The 27,078-nt window shown below is 41.3% G+C and overlaps 1 protein-coding gene across 2 annotated transcripts in view; it reads left to right on the top strand.

Annotated features, from left to right (window-relative positions):
• galnt18a (UDP-N-acetyl-alpha-D-galactosamine:polypeptide N-acetylgalactosaminyltransferase 18a) overlaps nt 1–24,820 on the top strand; it is a 135,789-nt gene extending 110,969 nt beyond the window's left edge. The window contains exons 10-11 of one of the 2 annotated variants that reach the window (XM_068313971.1): nt 7,407–7,571; nt 21,349–24,820. In XM_068313971.1, the coding sequence (XP_068170072.1) occupies nt 7,407–7,571; nt 21,349–21,495 (312 nt within the window). In that variant the 3' untranslated portion in view covers nt 21,496–24,820. Of the gene's footprint in view, nt 1–7,403; nt 7,572–21,348 lie in introns of both variants that reach the window. The other variant, XM_068313970.1, reaches the window with a different exon arrangement.
• Nucleotides 24,821–27,078: the final 2,258 nt, after the last annotated feature.

Here is a 27,078-nt window from a genome sequence, read left to right as displayed (position 1 = left end):
TGTGAAAGCCAAACTCATAACCTTCTTTAATGGACGTACATTAGACATTTTCAAACACCAAGGGAATGTGAATTTGTGTTTCCACTTTTCTCAGCTTTTAAATGCTCTGTAGCTTAACAAAATTAAACATTCATATTTTGCTAGCTGGGTTATGTCCCAGCTGTCCGACAGAATCTCGCACAATCGGAGCCGGACTAGCCAACGCTGAGCTGTCTGAGGACACCCTGAACCCCCATTGTCACTGAAGTTAAGAGTTTTGACCGGAGCCTTGATGTTAAAAACATCCAGCATATTTATCTGGGTCACACTCAGGGGTTCAGCTTCAGATGCTGAAACAGTTTGTTTTACCAAATTCCCCATCTCTTCCTCCTGCATAATCATCAGGTGCAGGTTATAGAAATTTAGTGCTATTACTGCATTTTAATCTTCTTCACTCTTTATTTATTTAGCTATTAATAAAAAAATTGATAGGGGCAAGACCACAATGAGGCGGTCATGAGCTTATTATGTTGGCGATAAAGAGCTAATTTGAGACTGTGACAGTTTTGCATAATTTGGGCGCAGAGATTGAGAGGAAGATGTTTTCACATTCACAACATGACTTTGAAAGAGGGCATGTAAATGTATTCAGATTATATGCAGAACAGACCTACCGCTGCCCAGAGTGAAGCCGGTGCAGTATTATTCATTTTACCTGCATGACGCTTTTTTAAAAAGTGGGGAAAAAAAAAAAAAAAAAGGTTCTACTGCTACTGCTGGTGAACAAAAAATTAGTTACAATACATTATTATGAGATATTAAAGGCAGAGCAAATGAAAAGATAGTTTGCTTAGCAACAGAGAAAGATGACTTCTAGCAAGCTGTAATTCATCGACTGCATGGGGACATGTTTCCAGATAACAGCAGTGAGGCTTTGTGAGGGTAAATCAAGATAGCAGCAGAGTATAATTAGGCAGTACGGAAACAGCAAGAGGAAATAATCGCTTTATGGACTGAATATGTTGGCATTTTTAGAATCAGGGTGTATTCAGAGGTGTGTATACACAGATTACACTGCACATAGAATGAGATGGAAGTGAATATATATCATGTAATTACTGCAGTAATCACAGAGGGATTTGGTCATGCTAGTGTGTGATGAAAAAATCTGTAACCCATGTTGTTGATGAGTATTCCCACACACGTTCATACATGATCATTCTGTCCTGCTTTAGCTAAGTGAAATCTGAGGCCTCAGTGGATATCTGCTCAAACTGAGTGGTAGTCAAACACTACTGAACGTATTCGCACCACAAATATAAGTATGTTGATCTCAAATTCTTAAATGACAAAAATATACAGTGTGCAAGAGTTCTGGGACATGAGCTACAAGATTCCTGAGAAATCAGAAGAAAAGCCAGCAAGAGTCATTTCACAGCTCGCTTCAAAGAGTCAAACACTCCTCTGGTCTCCTCTCGGTCTTCTTGATCACTTTGTCAATGTCATTAATTCTGTATTCGCATGAAAAATCTTTTATAATGTTAGTCCCCATTATAACATTAGTCCACATTCACACTTCAGTCAGGTCACCTATGTGACCGTTGAATGTCTGGACTGAATGTAAACAATGCTTTGCTCCTTTATTTTTCAACCACTTGAGGCCGGTGATGGAGAGGAGAATAGTGAGAGTTCATGTCTGTCAGAGCAGCGCTTTCTTTGGAAAGTCTTCTCTTTAGCACTTTGAATACCTAAGAAGGTATTCTGTAAGGTTTGCATCATACATCACCTCATTTAACTAGAGGCTGCACACCAGAGGTCCTGGTAGGGGTCACAGGTTAGTTCGTTAGTTAGTTAGTTCGTTTGTGCCACCACACTCATCCGTCAGTCTATGATAGCAAGTAAATAACACACACACACACACACACACACACACACACACACACACACACACACACACACACACACACACACACACACACACACACACACACACACACAGAGACACACACACACATTCAGTAAAGTAACATTTTGATCTTTAAGAATAATCATGTTTGCAGTCATTAATATACTGTACACGTGTGCACAAACCCAGGATATCATTCAGTTGTATTTCCTGATTTGTTTCCATACCCTGTCCCTTCAGTCGTCATAACCTCTTGTTACTTATTCTCCTTTCTTTACGTACTATATACAGTAGTACGTTCCTCCGCTGATGACATGTTTGTTTACTACTGCGGCCATAAGAGCGCTTCACTATGCTCTATACATCCTCATTTGCATCTTGCATAAATGTGCACATTGAGGTCAACTACTGGGGTGGGCGCATTTGAATCATCAGGAGCAGGCGTTGTCTTCTGCATTCATGTGCATGCTTGATGCACCATGATTCTGTCCCAGCTGGTCCATCGCCATCCAGTTAGTCTGGTATAGTGGTCAAAGCTGCCTCCATCTTCATAGAGGAAGCATGTACTTCTTATACAGTACATGCTTTAGATATCAACATGAAGAAAATAATGGGGTCTGAAGCCTCCATGCACCGCCCTTCTCAGGTTATGTACCTTCTTAAAATCACGTTCTGACTTATAAACAGAAAACTCCTCTACTGCACAAAAGGTAAATTTGGAAAATCAATCTGGAGGAAGTCAGGGGCAAAGCTCCGGCTAGCGACAGAAGGGTGATGACAATATTTATCCAACAACAGAGCCTGAAATTGCCTTGAACACTAAGCAGGTAATATAAATGGTATCTGTACTTTAATATTGGTGTAGCTTTGCAAACAAGATTGGTTTGTAGCCCGATCAATAAAGAGTGAAACCTAAACCTTTGAGACTATTTTCCAGTGCAACCCTCATGTCTGTGTGTGTTTGTCTGTCTTTGTGGGGACATATTGCAGAGAGGGAACACTCTAACAGGTCCTCCAATCTCTTTGGGGCTACTTCAGAGCGAGGCTAACGCGTGTCATGTGATTCGCTGTGAATGATTAGCGCCACAGATTAAACGCTGTGAATAAGACCAAGAGTGATGCTGCCAACGCTGGCAGAGGCGTGAACAGGATATCGAAGCTGCGATTGCGTTTAGATAGAAATGAGCAAGCTGCAGAAAATCTGGTATCAGAATTTAATATTTGTAAGAGGCTGAAAAAAACCCAGCTTCAAAAGAAAAGTAAAAACCAAGTACCAGAACAAATTTAATAAAAGATTAAACTTTGGGACAACCTTGCCACTTGGGAAAGAAAGATTTTCTCCAGGAGCACGTTTGTACTTAAGAAGACATTGATTCATCATTTTTCAGGCAAAGTTGGTGGAGCATTAATGATTTAGAATAGTGTAGTTGTAGTCAACAGGGAGTTTGATAGCAAACCAATTACAGAAAAACTTTTGACAAACAACTGCAGTGTGTGTGTGCCTGTGTGTGTATGTCTGTGTCGTTGAAACCCAATTACTGGACTCCGTAAAACTTTAACCTTTGACTGAATTGATCAGAGAGAATGTGTTTGCCAGTGTTTATTCATCAGCAGGAGGAAACACATTCAAAACCTCCCTGAGGGATCAGATGCCATTTACCTTCACGGACTTTCACTTTCTCTAAATAAATGCAGTGGACTATAGAGGAGAGTCTAGTTAAGTGTTTGTGTCATTAAAGGGCTGTGCTTGTAATGCAGTATAGCAATGGTAGTTCTTCTTCTGAAGTAATGTACTTTCAAAATGACAGTTTTCTATCCTTATCCATAAATAAGGGCATTCCTGCAGTTAACCTGGTGGTCTGTGTTCTCTTTCTGGAACGCTTCTCTTCCTCCACCTCTTTCTGCTCCACTCGTCTGGATGTCTCTCTTCATTATGCAGAGACAACTTTGCAGCTGTCTTGTGCCGTCTGTGTGTGTCTGGGTTGTCGTTTCTCCATCAGAACAGATGGCTGACGGAAACACCAGCGATTAGCCCGTCTGACTGCATTCATATTAGTTAGTAAGAAGTTCACCAGGAGTCTCGTTTTCACTCCGAGGTAAAAAAGCAAGTGGATCTGTGTGTCTCCGTTCAGCATCAGGCTCATCTGTGTTCTTGAATAATCAAAGAAATAGTGGACAGACAATTTTCACAAGGCTTTGGTCTTTTTGAGTAGGGTAGGGTCATCATCCAATCATCCAATCAGGTGTTTTTTTTCAAGCATTTGACAACTTTTTCAGGTCCCAGTCCCAACATATTTGAAACATGCTGGAATCAAATATATAGTTGGTATAGATTTTTTAAAAATCTACTAGAGTAAAGAGTTACAACAGTCAATACCTTATATCACAAAGGATTAGCATACTGATGTATTTAAATTGGGGTTATATATGATTCTATTTTAAGTGTGACTTGTGGCAAAGCTTTGGTGAAGAACAAAAGGATTTAGACAGAATCTTTCTCATATACTTCCAATGTAAATAAGAACCAATGCGGTCACAGACTGCAACATCTTTGACCTACTTGCATAGGTCAAAGATCAAAGCAAGTGCTCTGACCTACTTTCATAGATCAAAGCACTAACTTTGATCTACGGTCTTACTCACACTGGCCTTCTCCTTCATCTTTCTATCTTATCCGGTTCCTGAATGTACAAAAGTAGAAATTTGACCTTGACCCAGTTTTCTCAAGGTCAAGGGCAACATCTCATTTTCATCCCCTTTGCCGCCCGAGTAATGTGCTTTTTGTTTCATCTTTCTATTGGCAACGGTTGCTAAGATATTTGGTGGACGGACGAACACTGACCATTACAATACATCACCGCTTTGAAGCGGGACGTAAGCAATTAGGAATGATGACACTAGGAAGTGATCAAATCCCTTTATTTCTCCTGCTGGACATTCACAGTCACTGCAGACACAGTTATCTTTATTTTTTATCTTTATTTTCAGTATAATTCCATTATCCTATCCTTTGGATCACTACAAGGTGATACAAGAACCCTGAATTCAGGACTGTTTGATGAGAGTGGGCATTAAACCGTGCTATCCATGTTTATGGCTAAATTATGTAAATGTCCATAATTATCATGTTCAGTCATTTGCTGCCCGTCTTGTAACATAAGCAGTACTTGTATCTTGCTGTGTAATAAACCACGTGTCACATGGTGCGCTAAATAACAGATATGATCGTTACCTAAAGTTTGTTTCTGCCACTTCTCAAATACTTCTCACATGTCATCTCCTTCCAGAAAAACTCCCAGAAAATCAGGCTTGTTTGTCAGCTTTCTTCTGTCTACGCTTGTTAATGCGTCTGTGTGTCTGTCTGCAGAGATTGCCAACACAACACGGCGATAATCCTCCTATTAGAGCTTTTAAGAAGCTGTGACAGGAGAAGTGATCGCATTAAGCCCTTTGTTTGCCGTAGAGTATCAATCTATTGACAGATGCGAGTTTAATCGCTCTTATTAGCACAAACACACAGAGAGAAACCGATCCTTAGTCATTCGTGCGTCCACAGCACAATCCTTCACAAACACGCACACACACACACACACACACACACACACACACACACACACACACACACACACACACACACACACACATCTGTACTGTTGTCTGTCTTGGGGTTTTTTTTTGTTTTTTGTTTTTTTCTCAAGCAGCAGCTAAAAGCTCTTTGGCTGGTTCACAGTTTGATAATGGGTCCTGTCAAGAAATGTCCTGTTCTTGTAAGACGGTCATTATTCACATCAATTACCTCCCCAGAGCCTCCACACACTCCCCTGCAAACACACACATCTGGTGTTTCCGTTTGTTCTGTGCAGAGCTGTTTCCAGCTTCACCCTTTCATTACTTCTAAACTTTACCTGCTCGCTTCAGTTCCAGGTTGACCTTGATCTTTTTCATTTGCTCACGTCAGGTTGGCTGTGATCATTTGTCTCTGTTCTTGACGGGCTTTTTAACTGCATAAGGTGTGTTTCATCAGTTGGCATTTTGCAGGCTTCAAAACTGGGCCAACATTTGCATTCATTACCACGTCCGTTGTGTTTGTTATATTTTTGAGGTATGCAGAATCTGCTCTGCTGATGTTCAGGGCGAGTCTTCTTCTCCATCCCTGTTCAGTCCTTCTTCCTGTGCTGCTGCTTGTTTCTCTCCTTATTTCAAGCTTTCTCTATTTTTCTTAATTGGATCAGTTACAGGTGGCTTGTTTTGGGGGGTTTTTTGTCGCTCTATTAAAAATGTGAGAATGTTGTTCAGAGATCTGGCAGATGTTGCAGGTGAGGTAAATAAAGCTCACTTAACATTCAAGAATTAGCCTACTTACAGTTATTTTTACTGGCGCCTGGGCTCTGTGTAAATGTAGGCTAACCCTTCAAAGGTGCTCAATAATAAAAATGCGTGATGGTAAAACTCATTGTGAAAGAAGTTTAATAATATCCATTTATAAATTACAGCACATTTATATTCTTATAAAATGCGTAACAACCTGAAAACAATACAACAACAACAACAAAACAACAGCTTCTTAAATATGGATGTTTAGTTAATAGATACAACTGCTGCAAAAGTAATTCTCGCTTCTCCATCAGCCTATCCCAGCTGGTTCAGAGTTCTAAACTGGGGGGACACTCCGGGCGCGTCGCCAGTGCGCCGCGGAGCCACAGAACGACACAGACAAGCACGGGCGCACACACTCACACCCAAGGTCAATTTGGAACGACAGAATTAACCTGAAGCGTATGTTTTTTGGAGGTGGGAGGAAGTCAGACAACCCGGAGAGAACCCACGCAGACAAGGGGAGAACATGCAAACGCCGCACAGAGCGGGACTCCAACCTGGAACCGCCTTGCTGTGCAGCAACAGCGCTACCCACTGCGCCATTGTGTCTTTTAAATGTAGTATGCTGTAGAAAAATAGCTCTAAAGTTACGATACATTTTTTTCTACACAGGTACAATGGAGTTCATTGTGTTTGTGACCTAATGGTTAGTTGACTTAGAATTGCAGTAGTTTGACTCTGACTATAAAGGTCTGTATGCAGCGCCATACAGACTGCAATGGGTTTGGAACTGTCATCATAAATGCATCAGTAATTCATGTGAACACCTGCAACTTGCCGACTACATGAGAGCATTTTCCTAAGTTAGGTAATCATAGATTTCATTTTATTAATTTCATTTCAATCATTTCATGCTGTCAGCAACATCAGGACTTTTTTTTTAATCGTCCCTCGATGACGTCCAGATTCTGTACCCCGGTTGAGGAGTGCCTTCTCAGGGAACACTTTTCCTGTAGATAGTTGGTTTCAATGAATGTTGCATACAAATAAAACTTGGAAATTGACATAAATCTCATAAAACCATTCCCTGAATAGTACAATTTCCACTTAAGATAAGAACAAATTTTGCTACAGTTATGGTGAAAAGGGGTCTTAGTCCCTGGAAAGTTGTCCTTCATCAGTCTCTGTCTGTGTTCCCCAGCAGAATGTCTACTTCACCAGCTCCCAGCAGCTTCACCTGGGAGTCCTGAGCCCCACCATCGACGACGACGACAACAAGTGTCTGGTGGACGTGAACAACAGACCCATGCTGCTGGAGTGCAGCTACGCAGCTACCAAACACATGAAGCTCACCTGGATGTTCACTCAGGTAACACACACACACACACACACACACACACACACACACACACACACACACACACACACACACACACACACACACACACACACACACACACACACAAAGAACCATAATTATAAATGACTGCAGTCTTTGAGACCTTCCACACACAAGAAAGGAAAGATTCCAGCTGCATGAATGTTTTCACTCGCTTGGGTTCTTCTGCTTTGATGCACTTTTGATCTTTTTCATTTGCTAATTGGTATTCCTGTAACACTGTAACACCAATGGCTTCTCAGAGCATTTTTACCATTCCTCTGGAGAGGATTTGTTCCTCTTCTACTCCCTCTTTGTTTCAATTCTGGTTTTATTGGTGCATGGATTGTTCCTCACATGGTTTTGTTTTTTTTGTTTTTTTTTGCAGTCAGCGTTTTAGAAGCCGTCTACTTGTGTTGGATAATGAGCTTTCACACATTCACAGTTTGTGACTTTTAACAATCTTCTGTCTTATTTTTAATCTTCAAACTTTTTATGTTGCCTTTAAATATGACAGATAAGTCGAAAGATCTGGATAATTAGTATAAAATGAACACAACTGCATTCAAGCCGAAGACATCTCTGCTTTTTTGTGTTTTCCTCTTGCCCCCCCCCCCTCCACCCTCTTTCTCAGTCCTCCACCATCTGACAGCTCTCCAGATCCCTCAATATTTTCACCTACTGAGCATACAGCCTCTAATTATCAGTGGCTAAATTGAGATATCAGACTTCTAACATAAGTCAGATGTCAAACACATAAAACTCATTAAACCCTGAAGGGGTTTCGGGAAAAGAGACTCATATTTTCTTTTCTAAGAAGTTTGGTTGAGAAGTCAAAAGATATTCAGCTACCAGCTTTTCAAGCAGAGCAGATTAAGGCTGAGTTGTATGAAAGATTAAAAAGGGAAGATGGAAGTAAAATTGGAGATTGGCAATTTCAAAATGTCATCACACTTCCCAGGTCAAACTTGTTCCATAAAAGTGAGAAGGATTAAAAATTAATGTTAGTGAGTCAACAGAGCATGCATACCAAGTAGTACCCTCAGTTGAACCCTTGTCCCTGCTTTCTCCAACAATCATTAGTTGCATCAGCAGTGATTCACAAAATCATCATCATCCTTGATGATGTGTCTAGTAAAACTATTAGCCAGATGTGATAACCACACTTTGAATTTAGATCTTCTATCCTTAGGGTCTTGAAACACTATATTTAACCATGTGGAGACAACACAAACACTTAAACGATCATCACAGTAGTCATTACTGTCATTAGAATAAAATGATCAGTGCTCAGGACATCAGCAGCGATCAGATAATATTTGATGAGTGATCACGTATGACAGCAGCTCAAATGACTTTAAGAAAGATCATACTACTACGGATATAAATTATGTTTCTTTAATGACTTTAAGAAAGATCTTGTAACGACTGATATACTGTACGTATGAGTTAGGGCTGTGACTGTGATGAAGAAAAATTGTCGAGAAAAAGCGATAGTGATCATTCAAAAATTATAATGAGGTTTTTTTTCCTAATTTTCATATACTTTAGTAATCCCCAAAGGGAAATTAGTAGGTGAGTCAAACCTAAATTTATTGTCACCAGTTAGCGATAATAGACAACTTGTCTTCTCTCCTTGGCAGACATCAGCATTAACATTCTTTTGGATGCCATTTTCCTTGTCTATTGAATTTAGTTTCATTTCACTTTACAGCTCTTAAATGTGAAACTGTTTTCAACTTATCGCTAACGCTGCCTGTTTTTGGTAATGGACATCCAGTTTGTCCCGTTTTTTTCCGGGGGAATCGCTGTCTACTGCAGCTATAAAGTAAACTGATGGTCATTTCTTTGCACTTGCTGACCAAAATATTGAGCTAAAGCAGACGCCATAGAGTTGCGGGGGAGTGGAGAGTTGGTAGAAAGGCTGTGGGTTCATCTGTAGGAACAAGTGGAAAATATTGTTTAGTCAAGCAAATGATTAAAAAACTTTAACAAGACTAATGACACGTCCACAATCTATGTGAATCATTGTTGTACGTAATGTCATTTATGCTAATTTATGCTGTTATTGGGTCATTCAAATTAGCAACGGACTGATCAAACTACATGCTTCACTGCGTCAGTATTAGTAACAGTACTAGTGGTCACCATGTTAGCTGTCGACTCTTGTTTCCTTCAACACTGCTATAATAGTGTGGGTATAAATACAGAGAATCCTTTGCGAGACCTAAAAAATTATACTTGTAGTTTTCCTAAATCGTACAGCAGAGATAAAGATGATGCTGACAGTATTACATTACTGTCACGTCTCTGTCTTATGATTTTCTTGTTTGTTTTCCTGCCACTAACAACTCATATCATTCCAGATCCTGTCTCATCTTCAATCGGTTCATTCCCTGTACATGCTGTCTCTCCACACACCTGCAGCCACTCCCTAACCTGTCTCCACACTACATACACCCAGCTCTGCCCTCAGTACTCTGCCAGATTGTTTAGTGTTCCCCTGACTCTCCAGCCTTCGTATCCTGCTTGCTTTGGTAACCGTGTATGAATCCCGTCTGCTCTCTCGACCCAGCCTGTTGTCTGCTCCTCATTTGGTTTGTCTGCCTGGTTTTTGATTGTTTCGTGCCTGACCCTGCTGGATTCTGGACTCTACCTTTTGCCTGTCGTTTTTTTGGAAACCTCTGCCTATCGGACTGATTATTTGGAACCTGACCTCTGCCTGTTCTATTAAACCTGCTCTGAGACTCTTGACCTGCCTGTTTGTCTGTCGTGCTTTTGGGTTCCCCGTGCCAGTCGTGCTCAAGCCGTGACAGAACAATCTGGCCAATATGAACCCGGCCGACAGCATCCCAGACCAAGTCCTCCATAGACTCAGACAAGGTCCAGCTCATCGAACATCACCTTTCCTTCTTGTCTAAGGCTATGCAGTCCAACAACGTCCGCTTGGAACGCATCATTGAGGCTATGTGTGAACATCTCACTTCACTTTCTGCAGCGCCTCCGACCAACCCGGGTTCTGCTGCTGTTCCTTTTCTGCCTGCTCGTCCTCCCGCCCATTCTGAAGCTCGGATTCCTCCTCTGGAGCGCTGCTCTGGTGCCCCAGGAACCTGTCGCCCTTTTTTGGTTCAGTGTTCTCTTGTTTTTGAGCAGCAGCCCTCAGTTTTCCCCACGGAGCGGTCCCGTGTGGCATACAATGTCTCCTTACTCACAGGGAACTGCGGAATGGAAGCGACAATCACCTGTCTGTGCATCTGTCCAGTCTTTTTCCGCCGAGTTTCGGAAGGTGTTTGATCTTGTGACCCCTGGGAGAGAGGCAGCCCGGAGGTTGTTAAAGATGTCTCAAGGGGGAAGATCTGTGGCCGAGTACGCCATCGACTTCCGCACCATTGCTGCTGAGAGCAACTGGAATCCCGCTTCCCTCTTTGATGCCTTTTACCACGGTCTTTCCGACCGGGTGAAAGATAAGCTGGCGACGCGAGATCTCCCTGCTGATCTCGACTCTCTTGTGGCCTTGGCTATCCGCATTGATGGCCGCCTTCGGGAGCGAAGAAGAGAGAGACTGTGCTTCCCCAAAGCTGTCCAGGCGCCCCGTGACCCTCCTGCGGCTTGGATGCCTCCGCCGACGACTGAGGACATCCCTGGAGGTCAAGAAGAGCCCATGCAACTGGGTCGCTACCGTCTGCCCCCAGCGGAGATAGAGCGTCGCTTGCGCAAGAACCACTACCTTTACCTTTTGTTTCTTCTTGTCCGGTAAGATGGGCGAACTCACCAGGTAAGTGGAGGGCGCTGGTGAGTAGAACTTGGTATGCTGATATGCCTTCACGACCCCTGCTGCACGCAACTTTTCGTTGTTCTGGACATGAAATTACAGTTGGTGTTTTAATTGACTCTGGGGCTGACACCAACCTGCTTGTCTGGTCCCTGGCAACTCGTTTAGGGATTGGCATAGAGTCCCTAGATCCCTAGATTTCATGCCACCGCCCTGGATGGTCGACTTCTCTGCCGTGTCACTCATCAGACTGTTCCTCTGTTTAAGTGCGTGTCTGGAACTCATGGGGAGTCTCTCACTTTCCATCTTATTCACGCTCCCCAACAACCAGTTATTTTGGGGTATCCTTGGTTGAGGAAGCACAACCCTCACATTGACTGGGCATCCGGAACTGTGCTGCAATGGGGTGCTTCTTGTCGGATGAACTGTCTTAATTCTGTCCCGTCAGCTCCTAGAGGGGGGGTTCTGTCACGTCTCTGTCTTGTGATTTTCCTGTTTGTTTTCCTGCCAATAACAACTCATATCATTCCAGATCCTGTCTCATCTTCAATCGGTTCATTCCCTGCACATGCTGTCTATCTACACACCTGCAGCCACTCCCTAACCTGTCTCCACACTACATACACCCAGCTCTGCCCTCAGTACTCTGCCAGATTGTTAAGTGTTCCCCTGACTCTCCAGCCTTCGTATCCTGCTTGCTTTGGTGACCGTGTATGAATCACGTCTGCTCTCTCGACCCAGCCTGTTGTCTGCTCCTCATTTGGTTTGTCTGCCTGGTTTTTGATTGTTTTGTGCCTGACCCTGCTGGATTCTGGACTCTACCTTTTGCCTGTCATTTTTATGGATACCTCTGCCATTTGGACTGATTATTTGGAACCTGACCGCTGCCTGCGTTATTAAACCTGCTGAGACTCTTGACCTGCCCGTTTGTCTGTCGTGCTTTTGGGTTCCCCATGCCAGTCGTGCTCAAGCCGTGACAATTACACCAGTACAGGCAATCCATGGTTAGTTACACTGAAACAATTCTGGCTTACTGGACCTCAGGAGGCAGAACCCCACCCTGAAGTGGCCTCTGATGCATCAGGGAAGATGGGCAAGCCTTTTTGAAAGTTTGAAGTGGTCATGTCAGACATATGAGATGTACATAACAAGCTTTTTTCCGACTTTTCAATCCCACACTACGTGATGCTATTCTTTGAAGGTCTCGCAACAGATGACTTTGTGCAGCAGAGGTTGGCTAACACAGCATCCTAATCAATAACAGGGTTGCTCTTCATTGACAGGATAGATACGTCTTAAGGGCCTTCGGTGTGTATGTGTGCTTCATCAGAACCAGTTCATCAATGCTATGTGGATTTAGTTGACTTAGGGAGGTGGTCAGCTGACCCTAAGAAAGAAACTGTCACACCATGAAAAGCCCGTGGGCCAGCTGAACAAATCTGATTTTTTTAACTTTTCTTTTTTTCCAATTGCCGCTTGGTTTCGATTGGTCCTTGAGGACTAATAAAGTTTTTTTAATTTGAATTTGATGACCAAAATTTCAGGTCCACCAGTCAGTCTTGATTTTCTAATTGCCATTGTGAACATTTGGGAATCGTGCTGATTTTGAGCAATTTCCCGCTGCACCCAGATCACCTGTACAGGACCAAAGCTGTCTGTAACACACAAAATGGGATCCAAATGATGGTTACATTCAGATGGGCTGGAAATTGTTAGTTTTTTAAATTCATCTATAAAATTTTGTTGAATTCTGTTTAGTAGTTTTTGAAAAGATGTTGAAAGACTTTCTTTTTACAAGCAGACAGACAGAAGGACGAGTCTCCATCTGCACATACATACGTGTGTGACAGGAGCTTCTGTCCAGATCTTCCTCCTCCTGTTCACACATGTTTTGTTTAGGGTCTTAAAGATTCTTTTATTCTGCTATTATTCTGCTGTGGAGAATGTTATAGTCTTTTTACAGCAGCAGGCTCATCAACACAAGTTTTTATTTTTAAGTTAATTCAAGTATTTTCTACATATTTGAGAAGACACTCAGAAGGAGGCCAATAGACATGAGAGAGGAAGAACATGTACATGGGTATGGGAGAAAAAGCTTTGAGGATACGAGAAGGAAGAAAGATGAGAGCGAAACAAGAGCAAAAGCGGAGAATAAAAAAACAGTATAAAGAGAAGGGGTGGAAATAAGTGAAGCAAACAAGTAGGGAGGCAGCGTTTCATGTGAAGCAGTCAGTATTTTTGAATTATTGATAAGTAGATCCTTTACAATATTAAACTGAGCTTGACCCTGGGGGGAATGGCGAACAACAGCGAGGAAGCCTGGATGAAAGAAAAGGAGAAAGCAATAAATTGCCTCGCAAAAACCTTTTTGAGCGGGTCCTACTTTCTTATATATAGCAGATGATGTTTTCGGACGTCGGTGAATTTTCTGACATTATTTGGTTTTCTATTTTGTTGGTTTGCTTTATTTGCTCCGGGTGGACACCACTTTTCTCAAGGTGGGCCAATAAAAAATTTAATATCGCAAATGCTCGCACATCTGCACCGCTCATTGGATTCAGGATGGAACGCAAGATCAGAGAGCTGGCGGCGTGAAAACGGTTTGTTTGCAGATGATCAAAGCCGAGGCATCATGAAGGTTTTGCTGGTATTATACTCTATATACATTATACCAGTGAATAGCAGCAGAATAGATACCATGTTCATTTCCTATAGCTTACATGCTTTTCTCTTTCATGTTCATAATCATGTCTTTATTTAGCAGGATAAATGCTATTTTATTCTCACTGTGTGGGAGATCTCTGTTCGTTTCCAATTCACTAAAATCCCTCTACTTCTGTTTCCACAAGAGCAGCTCTCCAAGAGATTGTGAACATTGCAAACAACAGCGTGTTTTCTTTACATTCTGCTCACATAACTGACATTTGGAAACCTTTTATTTGGAAATATTGAACTGTTAATGTGAACAGCAAATATGACATTTATTTGTTTTGTGATGGATGAAAGAAGCTTCTGTGTTTAAATATTGGAAAGATGCCTAACAGTTCCATCCAGTTTCTGTCAGAACTTTCTCAGCGTAATAAACCTTACATTCTCTGATCTAATGACTTTGTAAAGTTTGCTAGTTACTTTCGGAGGAGACATTTGGCAAGGTTTTCTTTTAACATGATCTAGCTGAACTCACTGTATATTAATCAGCTATATTTCCTGAAAAAAGCACCATATATGTACAATTAGTACAAGCAGATCGCTGAACACATACGCTCTCAGGAGGCTGTTATATATTTATAGGATGCTACAAACAAACAGTACTTTTAACTTGTGGCTGTGGGAACAATTACAGCTCTGCTCTGGCGCCTTGTAAAAATGATGAAGAATATGTTACTCTATAGAGATTCTTTTGTTAATAAGATTCGACTCTAAACTAGCGTGTGTGTCGGTTACATAAATGAAGTCACCCAGTGGCTGTTCAATAACTTCAATATCCTGCTTTGTCTCTCAGCACGTCTGTCCACCGCCACCATCAGCCTCATTCCATCTGTCTGGACAGCTGAGTGGAGGTGGTGACGCTGACCGCTGGAGGCTGAGGAAGAGCAAATGACATAAATCAATAGACAATAGTTATTACCCTCATAAAACAAGTAGATGTATTGAAGTCAAAGCAGCCAGTGATGCAGCTAATTGCTTACAGATTAAATTCACGCAGATTGAAAATGTGTCACTAATTATACACTGGTCCAAACAGAAAAATAAAAATAGAGGACCCTTATCTTCACAGTACAACACCAGACAGTCAAACTTCTCACATCTGTGCAGTTTTGGAAGCACAAGTGATTGTGAAAGTTTCACCTGATTTGGTGCAGATTAAAGCAACAACAGGTGAAAAATGGGATCAAGCAGCACTCCCCTCCCCAAACCGTCCCGACTTCTTCTCTAGTTATGTGTTTTGCTAGCATGTGGTGGAACCTGCAGCCCCATTAAGTTGCACCGTGCAGCTCCATCGGTACATCCACAGAGCAGCAGAAGTGGCAGGTCCACCACTGAAATGTACGTCAGTAATCAGCAGATGTCTCTGAACGATCAAAGTGTTTTAAAAGGTATTTCTGGCGAACGTGTGAAATGGTTTCAATGACGGTTACATTGCGTTCACTTTTTTTTTTTTCCTGTGCACTCCAAATGACCTGATTGCATTAGCTTTCAGGTAACAAGGTCTGAGGGCAGGTGAATGTGTGTAAGTGGATTCTTTAATGAATCACATTGCAGTGAAAGCAGCTTGTTCATCCCACGCGCCAGGCTTTCAGGCTCAAAGTGTGAAATACAAGAGAATAGAACTCAAGTGTAAAAATTCAACAATTTGCAGCAGGACTTCAACTGACTGAAGATTTAACATTTAGGAGTCACCTGACCTGTCACATGCATCTGTCACATTTATGGACATTTATCAACTTCGTGATGACATTCATTTGGAATGTTGGAATTTTTTTGAACAATTAACATATTTTGGGCAAAAACCAAACCGGGGATTTTTCATTACAGTCACGGCTTTCAAATGTTCATGACAGCAACAGAACTTATTTATAGTTTGACATCTAGACTCATCTAGACTCGTGTTTCCAGGGGGATTGGGGAGTGATGACTAAACTCCAGGATGTCCCTTAGGCGACGCCTTCAGGTGGATGTTGGTATGTTTGTATCGCTGGTGTTCAGTCACCAGGAGGCACTTGTTTTGCTGGGGGAGATGTTTCACAGTCTTGATTTAATCAGTTAGTGAGGAGCAGAGGTGCTTCACCGTCTCTCCTCCTTTATCTGTAAAGATGAAATGTGGGTATTTAAGCATAAATCATATAGATTTGCTTTGATATCAATTACATTCACACTTCATGCTGTGTGTTCAAAGCTTTTTCTCACCACATCCTCTGAGGTGAATGACTTGAGGTGATTGAACATCCAGCTGACAGATTGCCTGACTTGCTGGACAACCCACTGACTGGCTGTCTGATGACTTTCTGGCTGGCTGGCTGTCTGATCGACAGATTAACTAGTGTTCCCGCCTTAATAGCACAAAATCAATAGTATGGTCCCATTCTGCACTCTGCAGGATGACAAGACGGGCTCAGTGCTGATGTGAGGACAAGGTGCTGGATAAATGCCAGGTGTGTGTGTTTGTGTGTGTGGGTGGGTGCATGTGTGCGTGCATGCACGTGTGTGTACAAGAAGATGATAGAAGAAGTTCCTCAGGATACACAGGGGAAATTCAGACTTTTAATAACCATTGTTTGAAGCCAGCTGATTGGTTGAAGGATTCAGTGGAGGAATTGCATCATTGTGATGCAAAATATGCTTCTTCTACTGTACCATCTAATGTTCAAAGTCTGCTCTGACTTCTGTCAGCGTGACACATCAGCAGCTGCTGAAGCAGGTTGGCTGAAACGTCAAAGCCATCATTGTTGAGCGGAATTCACTTTTTGACAGCAGGAGAATTTAAGATTCACAGAATGCTTAAAATTAGATATTCTGACAACATTTTACAACAAAATATGCCCATACTGCTCTTTAACACTGAATCCACTGTTGTATTTTTTTAAATTTGTTTTTTAGGCCATATTGAGTGTAGGAAACTGTAGTCCATTTAAAGTTATGTTATGAGAATTCTGTGGAAATACTTGGAAATTGGGATGGAGTCGTGATTGCATTGAAAAAGATGAGCTATAATACAAGAACTAATCGTTGAAAGCAATGGGAAATTGGCTTAAAATATGGAAATTGTTCTAGCAGCATGATTATTTACATAAAGTCATTAACCGAGTAACCATTGTCAAATAACTAGTACATAACTTAAATCAAAATTATTCATCACATGGTTTCAGGTCTCAGCTTGTAGTGTGTGTCCACTTAAGAATTTAGCCTTTTTGGTAAATCTAATAGTTAAAGCTGTGGTCAGTAAACCCAAAGAGCTCTCTGGAGATGAGTTGGGTGATAATTGTCTGTCACTGTGTTATGTAAAGTGACCTGTTTCACATTGCGCAGTCATCTGAGATACGCTGATGGTGGAAGCATTCATTAGAGCTTTAATGTCTAATTATGCAGGCATACGTCTGAGCTGACTCCCAACCAAAGTCCTCCAGAGCTGCTCGGCGTTTTCATGACCAGGGATCCCTGCAGCAGGGACAGACCTCTGCCGACTCATTTATCATATCATATATTAGACGTCTTGAGGGGGGGAAAAGAGCTCGAACACATTTAATAAATGACTTTCTTTTTTTTTTTTTTCATGACTGTGACCTACGGTGACATCTGTACCTACGAGATTGATCACAAAATTTGATCGTGTTAATCTGTGTGACAGATGAGGTGATTGATTAAAGAGGAGGTATCAGGTAGAACCACGTTCACTCATTGATCATTCTATAATCATACGTGACATTGAAATGAACTTTGAATCCATCCATCAAGATGGACCGGGGTGAATAGTTGCATCAGAATGTATAACTTCTAACTTTTATTATGGACGACTAATTCCTAATCTCACTGTGTAAATTGGACTTCAGTTCAGACCTCCATCAAAGTGGTTGTTTATGAAACCCTAATAGGTAATGTGAAGAATTCTGTCTCTAGAGGAAGGATAATAATTTTTCAAATACAGAGAGGCAACAACCAAAAGGACAGCAATCATTAAATGTGCAACAGAACGATACCAGCTACAGTATATTTCAGCATAATAAGTAGGCAATGTCAATTATTGAAACCTTCACTGGATCAACCTTTTTAATTTCTCTTGAAAGAGGTTTTCTCATTCTCATCTATTGACTCTCTGATTGGATTTTATAGACATCATATTCTACCTGTCCTGCAGGAGCGTGAGCTGTATAAAGACCTGAATGATCATTAAGACTCAAACAGGATTTGTGTCTGCACTGAATACAGAACGGAGTAGCGTTCACTGATTAGCCTCAGATCAATGCCAACAGGGGGAAGAGTCATAAGTCCAATACATGAATCTCAAACTAATCCCCTCTCCTCTCTGCTCATATCAACATCCCTCCACAATCAATATTGCTTCAATGAGCTAGAAGCATCAATAGGTAACTGTTGCAGGATTGTATGCTGGAGGAAGAGGAGGAGGAGGAGGAGGAGGATGGAGGCATGGTTTGAACCATCAGGGACTTAGAATTGTACAGTTTTCCATTTTTGCGGTTACGAGATTGACTTGTAACCCTTACATACTTACCCTCTACTCTTACCCTGCACTTTTGAGATTTCTAGAATTTTTAAACATATGCTTTATTTCCTTATTTTCATTCAAAACCTTTAACTTGTTTGCAGTTGACATGCAATTCAAAAAGATTTGCAGTTAACAAGGATAGGTGTGTTCTGTGTTTCTCTAGTGGTGGAGGTATACTGAGTACTTCATGCTTCTGCTGTTGTAGTGCGTAACCTTTCTCACACACTTAATTTAGATTGAAGAGCAAGTGTGTGTGTGTGCGTGCGTGCGTGTGTGTGTGTGTTGTAACAGATGTAAAACATATCGATTTTAAAGTGAAGCAGCTTTCCTAAAGCGCACAAATGAGTTTAGTCTCCTCTATGCCAGGGTTTAGACTCAATAAAATGTTGCTGTTTTCTCCATTTAACTAAGGGCCTGATTTGGTTACCACACACACACACACACGCATGCACGCACACACACACACACACACACACACACACACACACACACACACACACACACACACACACACAATTATTCAAAGTGACCCACAGTAACTTACAGTATCAGGTCACTCCAAACCTTTAAATGCCAATAAATCATAAAATTAGCACCCAGTCCTTACCGGACTGTTAGTGATGGACCTGTTGAATCCATGTGTGGCTCTAGTTTGGACAGATATATTGGGGACATTAAATCACATATTGATCAATTTATTTGCGTCACGATTCCTGAAAAGTACAGTTAAAATAAGTGACAACTCACAATTACAGTAATACATACTCCTGAGCCCATGTTCACAAATTTACAAAACTATTTTCACACTAGAATTATAACTGGAAGGATTTATTCAAATTTAAGTTTCTGACTGTCCAGATTTGACCTGAGCATTGTGTTGTTTTTCCAGTCTTTTAGGTATTTATTTCACTTTTTCCAGTTATGGTTTGCTTTCTTATTATCAACTTTTTATTTTGCAGGTTCAGGTTTGTGCTTTCTGGTGAGATGCCGCAGGAAAATACTCCCCTCTGGAGACGGAGGAGAAGGAAGCAGATTAAAAAGGAGATTAAATGTTTGGTCCATTTAGAACATTTAAAATTCCCTGTTGGTCATTAAGATATTTATTTGTAATATGGGTACAAACTAAGGCACAGTTAAGGCACAAAGTAGTTGTATGTATTCCTTTTATTTGTCCTTGGTGTATTTTGGACTCAAAAAGAATCAAACCAATCATAATATTACATCTTATTCCCTATGAAGACGTGTTTACTTCTGGTGCATTTTTATTTCCACTCATGTCCTCAAGGGAGCGACATGTGGTCCCCCCTGTCTCCCAAAGCTCTGTCTCATTCCCCGATTTTAATCTGATGAGGAGGAGGAGGGCTGCTGCCTGTCCTTGTTTGAATAATAGACCTACTGAGGCATGCAGGTCGTCCAGGTCAGGCCGGCTGGGTCACAGAAAAATCATTCTGATAGATGGGATGCGGCGTCCCCCTCCCGATACAACACAATCTGATGTTAATTAATGTTTTGTGTTTTTTCCACACATCCAAAAGGTTGCACAAACAGTCCAGGCTCGCAGGCAGTTTGTTCAGACGAGAGCTTCTGTCCTCCTGATAAACCCTGAGCCACTGAGCAAAATGTCTGTGTGAGTGTGAGGAAATAATCTGCTCCACCATGGGTAGGAGAATTTAATTCGCCCTTAAAATAGGTGGGAAATCACTGCACTGACAGATCAGATTGTTATTGGTCAATGTGCAGTTGCTTACTTTATCCACATGATCGTAATCCCCCAATGATAAACCAAACTACACCCATAATTCCAGGGCTGCACACACGGCTCCAAGTCCGCTTGCTTCTTGGACATCATGGCTGTTAAGTGTGATAATGATGGCTGCACCAATTGTACAAGAGGAGCGGCGGTGTTGAAGCCAAACACAGATGTAACCTTGTCACTGGGTTTTATCCAATAGACTGACCTCACAACCTGCATACTGTTATTGGCTGGTGTTATCAGCCCCCTGCCCTAAGGATGAAATCCAGACACACACATGGTCAGTGCAGATCCCACCACACACTACTGGTCATACGTGATGATTGAGAGATGAGGCTGATGTGACGCGTGTAAAGGTTGCATTTGCACATCATTAAAGAAGATATGTGCCAATGTGTTTTGATCATTAGAAATATTACATCATGATCTGGTTGCTCAATATAACAAGACGTGACAGCATGCACAGGGCTGCAGGCCCAAATAAATCAGGGTTTCTGTCATGTGGCTTCTCTTTGTCGCTGATGAGTGATGCATTTATTCAACAGTAAGGTGTGTAGCTGCTCAGTATTGATGCAGTTTGGACTTGTGTCCACTGCATTGAGCTGGTTTGTGAATAAAGACTTGGAAGTTTAAAGTACAAGGTCAGATGCTTCTCTGCTTCCAAAGTTGTTGTTTGTTTGTTTTTTTGGTGTCTAAATTGATTTAGTTGTAGAGTAGTTTAAAGTTCTCTCATACTTGTGGCTTTATTTTACACATATTCTTGTTATAAATGTCCTAATTGTGTCTGCTGAGGACTCAGAAGGGCTGTTGTTTATTGGAACACAGCAAATATTTGGTTCCTCTATTGGTACAATGGTGGTTGACATGAAGAAAAACTAGTCATATCTGGCTTAATAAAAGAATGCTGGTACAACATTCCAAAATATTCCGTGTTCATGGTATAAAAATACAATATTTTCTGGCAGAACACAAGACCAACTGGAGCGCACCCCCTTCTGACCTCCTCTCTATTTCCCACCAGGGTGGCCCCATCCAGAACATGGACTCTCAGCGCTGCCTGGAGTTGGTGGAAAGCAAGCAGTCTGACTTCACCTTCCAGTTGGCCATCCAGGACTGCACCGATCAGAAGTGGACCATCACTAACATACTGACTGTCCTGCCACAGTGAACACGACGCCCCTGTTCACCTACTGGAGGACCTGTGTTGTGATTGGTCAATCAAGAAGGCAAAGAAGTTCATTTAAAAAGACTCGAACTGGAGTTCTGCTTTATGTGTAAAGAGTTTGAAATGGACTGAACATGCTGACCTAGCAATGTCCAAAAAAATCAGCCTGGACACCAGAATTATGTTTGAGGAGATTCGGTTCAGACTAAGTGGAGATCAGACACAGGTCATCAGTCACTTCATTAACTGATTCCAATGACCTGAGACAAAAGACACTCGCAGATGGTGCCGGGGCTCTTAAACTTTCCAATCTTCAGTCCAAATGAGAGACACATCCACTTGTTCCAGGGTACAGGCTCATGATGTAATGCCGGGTTCCAGGTCTATGATGTATTTGGGTTCTCCTTTCAGAGTTCAGGACAGGGTCCGTACTCCCTCAGCCCCAGCGCACAATCACCATCACAGATTGAGGGAGTTGGTTTCAGGCCTGTGTGCAGATGGAGGGAATAGAATGCAGTCATTCCAGAAAAGTGTCCCAAGTTTTCCACAGAAAACAGTTGATTTGTTCCAGGAACCACAGGGAGGAGACTAGTTTTGATTTATTACGTTACACACTGCGTGACTCAGGGTGAAGGCAGGACAGATGCTGTGGATTGTCAGCATCACATAGAAGTTCCATGCAGTATAGCCACCGACTGATGTAAACTGGCATCGTCATAGAAACCGTATCCCTCAAAAGATCCAGACTGTGCTTAAATGTAATTAGATGTGACGCAAAGCCATGTTTGTGGGTTCAGAGATGGAGCAAGAGATTCATCCAGTAATGATGTTAGACTTTCAAAACACCAGCACATGTCTGGACCGATGCAGCGTTGATGTGACGAGTAAAAGATCAAAAGGGCTATGGAACGTTTTGGGGTTGGAGGAGCTGAAGCACAGGACCGTCACGACAGGTTCTTGTTGGATGATCAACATTTAACTAATTCACATGTACAGAGATGTAAATCTATGAGATGTCTGCTGTGAGGTGTAATGACAGAAACCAGGAGGAGACGCTGCTGCCTGTCTTTGTCATGACCTCGTACAACGCTCCAGTCAGTGGCCCGCATCGTGACGTAGGAAAGGAAAAAGTACGGATATTAAATATTGCTCATGGATAATTCAGGTGCATCATTAGCCATTATATATTGCAGTTGCAGTTTTGACTAATATTTCTTCTGTTTTTCACCTTTTCACCAGATTAACGGGTGAAAAATAACAAGAACGCAGCAATATTCCTTAATATGAACGGTAACATGTTCAGACGGGCTTTAATACTTCACTGGAAGAGAAATAAAGATGGTTGTATGTGGCACAAAGTTAACCAGCTCGGCGGGTGTGTATAAATATGTCTGTTTTGTACACATTTACAGGTTTCTCCTCCAGTAATAAGTAGTGGAAATAATAATAAGATGTAGGACAACACCCATCCTTCAATAAATACCAACGTTTCCGGTTCACTGGCTCTTAGTTTCACCTACAAACCTAACTCCAAAACAGTTGGCACAGTGTCAGAAGTACAGCGTGGTGTCCTTTCAGTGATCCTGTGTTTCAGTGCTGAACCTCAGCCTCATTTACATTCATGAGCATCATCCAGCGCCTGTTCCGGCCTGTCGGCATTCATGTCATATTATAGATGTCTTTCCGAAAAGGATGAATCTGATGAGTGAAAATATGAACTACTTTGTATTTCTACTTGTTAAAGCTGAATATAAATGTTTTACATGGTATCCCAACCATTTTAAAACTGGGTTGGTAACATGAAGTTGTTAGACTGACGATGATCAGACCCTTCAAGTTTTCTCATGTTTCCTGTCAGATGGATTTTTAACCATGTGCAGTGCTCCTAGTTCACACTAATGGCTTCAGACACCAGCGGAAGTCTTGCAGTCTAACATCATGTAAGGAGGGCGACTTTCTGGTGGATGGTGGCCAAAAGGCCCCAGAGTTTGGGGGCCGACCTCTAAGTTACACTGATAAATCATCTGGTTGCAGGAGAGCGAGCAGGAATAGCCTTCTATCCTTCAGTGTTCTTTTGATGTGGCCCTGAGATGCGACCCGGCCTGTCCTTCTATTCTCCACCCACACAGCTGCTGGATCGGGTCCGGCTCCATCTGTGTGGGTTGTTTAAAAGGTATACTGGGAAATTAAGGACATTACGAATGAAATGTCCAGACAGTCGAATAACGAGTAATGGAAAAAGAAACAGATCGAATACAATAGATGGATGGTCCGAAAGAGGGATGTTCAAGGAGTGTTTTTCATTTTGTAGCTGCTGGATCCTTGAAGCAGTAAACACACGGCTGTAAGATTGTGAGTCCTTTATAATATAAAAATTTCTGTGAAAGGTTTAGCTCTAAAAGTGATTGTGAACGTATTAATTCAATACAACTCAAATCTGCAGCAAAACCACAAGGACCTTGCAACAATTATGAGGAAACCAAGGAGAGCATTTTTAAATTTCCCAATACTTAATATTGGACACACATGTTGATCTGACTATTGCTATTTAAGTTGAGCCTCAGTTTTGAGTGAAATTTTATTTCCACACTGATCATTTGTGATTGAAGTATGTGAGCCAGGATGTGTGTTTTATGTATGACGACAAATTTACATTTGCTTATTTGATACATGCGTGTACTACTGCTACAACAGCTCTACATTTGCGGATCTCCAAAAGTTGCACACTGTCATAAAACTTTGAACAGAACTACTTTGAAGTTAATTTCTCTCTGATTCAAAACCCCAACTATCTGAATAATTCAACACAAAAACAGGATGAACATATTCATTATGAATCTGGATATCCTGCATTCAAATGTCGTCTTGTTACCAGTAAGGCAGAGCTAAAGCAGTGGTAACTGGTGGGGGACTGGACCTGTACGTGGTGTTTCGGCTACCGTGTAGCAACTGTTACCAAACTCTGTGTCAACCTCTTCTTTTTGTTTCTCAGGTTTGTACATCCTGAAATCTAAAAAGTATCTCAATTTTTGGGAAACTGTTACTTATACTGAATCACGAAAATGTCAAAGCTATTTTATTAGCATATTTAAACTGCATATTTATAAGTACTAACAGTAAAAAAGAAAAGGTACAATTTGTCTTGTGTAACTGTCTTTCTTCACCTCTGTTAGTGTTGAAAAGACTAGCAGAGGTGGGTTAGCATGCTAACTCATGTCATCTGTCCTCATGTAGTGGATTAGAAACTGGTATTCAGTCACTTCATATTGCATATTATTATGTAAAATAAAATCCTACTATCTATGTAAATAATGGAATAAATGTAACAATTAAAAACTATATTTTTTTGCTATGCAGAAAAAAAAAGTGGGATATGTAAGAGGCTTCATTATCAGGTTCTGAAGACAAGACTGACGCGCTGATGATGAGCATGACTGGCAAACGGTTACCTAGTTACACATCCAGTAAACATAAATCAAACTAAATATAATATTATTAGCTGAAACATGGCAGTCTCTGTTTGCCACTAACTGTTTTGCCTTGGTTTCTTACCAATGAGTTGTAGAGTGCTGAATGCCTGCGATAGAAACAATGTTGAGAGGAATTGCACTAAAAACTGTAAAATTACATTAATAAATTGAAAAATAAATGCATTTTAAGGGGAGGATACCAGAATTCTTTTACATTTTGAAGTAAGGTATTTCTCAACATGTTCTCTGATTACACAAGAAGCTACTCGATTGATTTCCATGAAACTTTGAAGAGAAATGGAGCACATATAAGGACGGAACCCACAAATTTAAGAAGCAGGGATAACTCCAGAATTGTTCATGCAGTTTTCTACAGCATTACACAAATCTTTACGAGTGGAGGGAACTTTCTCCAGGTAAGTTAAACAGACATGTGCCTGATTATCTGAGCCTGTTTAATGCCTATTAAATTTTCTCAATTGATTGCCAGTCAAATTGATCAATGTCAGAAACGTGACGAAAGCAAATGTTTCATTCATCGAGTTCTGTCTTTTTAATAATGCTTTAATTAAAACCACAGTATCCAATAATACTTTACACACTTCAAAACTATGATCCTCTGTCATCATCTCAATCACTGTGTTGTACAGAAGCATCCATTAATTGAAGGATTAAAGGTCAAATGTCATCTTATAAAACAAGCAATTAGACTCCAACCATGCTATGTTTCACCGTCTTTCATAGTCTGCGAAACACATGAACACAAAATATTGTGCAGTTCATCCAATCAACATTCATCTAGCGCTGTGTCTTCTTTATACGGTTGTTTTCCTGTGTGCGTTCAATTTTATATTTCCATCGCAGAGGCAGGCTGCTAAGCATGAGCAATGAGCATCTGCCTCTCTGCTGAACTTGGAGCCTGGCATCATGAAACATGCATGAGGTGGCACCGATCGCTGCTCACATCAATCCCAGTAACACTGCTGTTTACTATGGCCACTGTCTCATCAGTTATTTGGAAGCCACCCCACCCCCCACCCCCCACACACACACACACAAATATGTCACAATTTCATGATAACAGGCAAACACAACAATGGGTTCTAACTATAATGTATGATTACGTGATGGTGTTGGGGCCAAATCATTCGATATGACAGATTAAAGTGATCTCATTTGGGGAAGCATCCCTGGTTGTTCTTGTTTCTGACAACAAGTGTATGTTGAGATTCCTCCCTATACAGGCAGCTCAAATGACTGTTTCATATTTATTTACAGCTCAAGGAAAACCCATGAGGTGATTCCCCATTCCCTGTGCCTTTTGTTCAGACGGTGACACTCCAGAAGTGTAAGCAGTGTCTGAAAATTGCCATTGATCCAGAGTCTGTACAGTAAAAAGGAAATAACAAACCTCTAAGTCTCTGCGCAAAAGCTGAACCCGTTCCGCCCACGTCTTCCCTGACACCTGCGAGTCAATATGCACCAGCGATGTCTCAGTACATAAGACGGTACAGACGATCAAGACATATCTTTTCTAGTGAATAACTCTACTGGGAAAAAAAAGTCTGCTTTTATATTTGGCAAAGAAACTCAGAGGAGCATTCAATCGAATTATTATTGACGATTTTCTGCCACATCAACCCTGATGGCCAACAAGCTTGATTTCTACACACAGCATGAGCACGTAGAATGAGCTTCAGCTTCAAATCACAAATGATTTAGTCATACAGGATGAGTCAGAATGAAAAATTTTTGTAATCTGACGTGTGTTTGCTGTGTACAGCTCAAGTTTGAAAACCTCAAAGCAATAAAATGAGGCAGAGACAATAGAATAATCAACACATTATCTCGGGATATGATAACAGTAATTAGAAATCCTTGTTCTGAAAGGCTTCTTTTAACTGTATTTCAGGTCATCTCTGACCTGAAATACAGTTAGCTTAGTTGCAGTTTGCTCAGAAAATCTTGACATGTTGTTGCTTTGTAAAAGAGCGACTTGGCTCAAGGACTCTCAAGACTTGTGTCGAACATATAAATGGAGTTTGCTCTGTTGCTTTTAGAACATTTCTCACAATGCTGGACTTTAGGGGGAACTATTGATGTTCTGTTTTACTCC

Source organism: Antennarius striatus, chromosome 4 (genome assembly GCF_040054535.1).
Source record: "Antennarius striatus isolate MH-2024 chromosome 4, ASM4005453v1, whole genome shotgun sequence".
Lineage (NCBI taxonomy): Eukaryota > Metazoa > Chordata > Actinopteri > Lophiiformes > Antennariidae > Antennarius > Antennarius striatus.
This window is presented reverse-complemented; position numbering and strand designations above follow the sequence as displayed.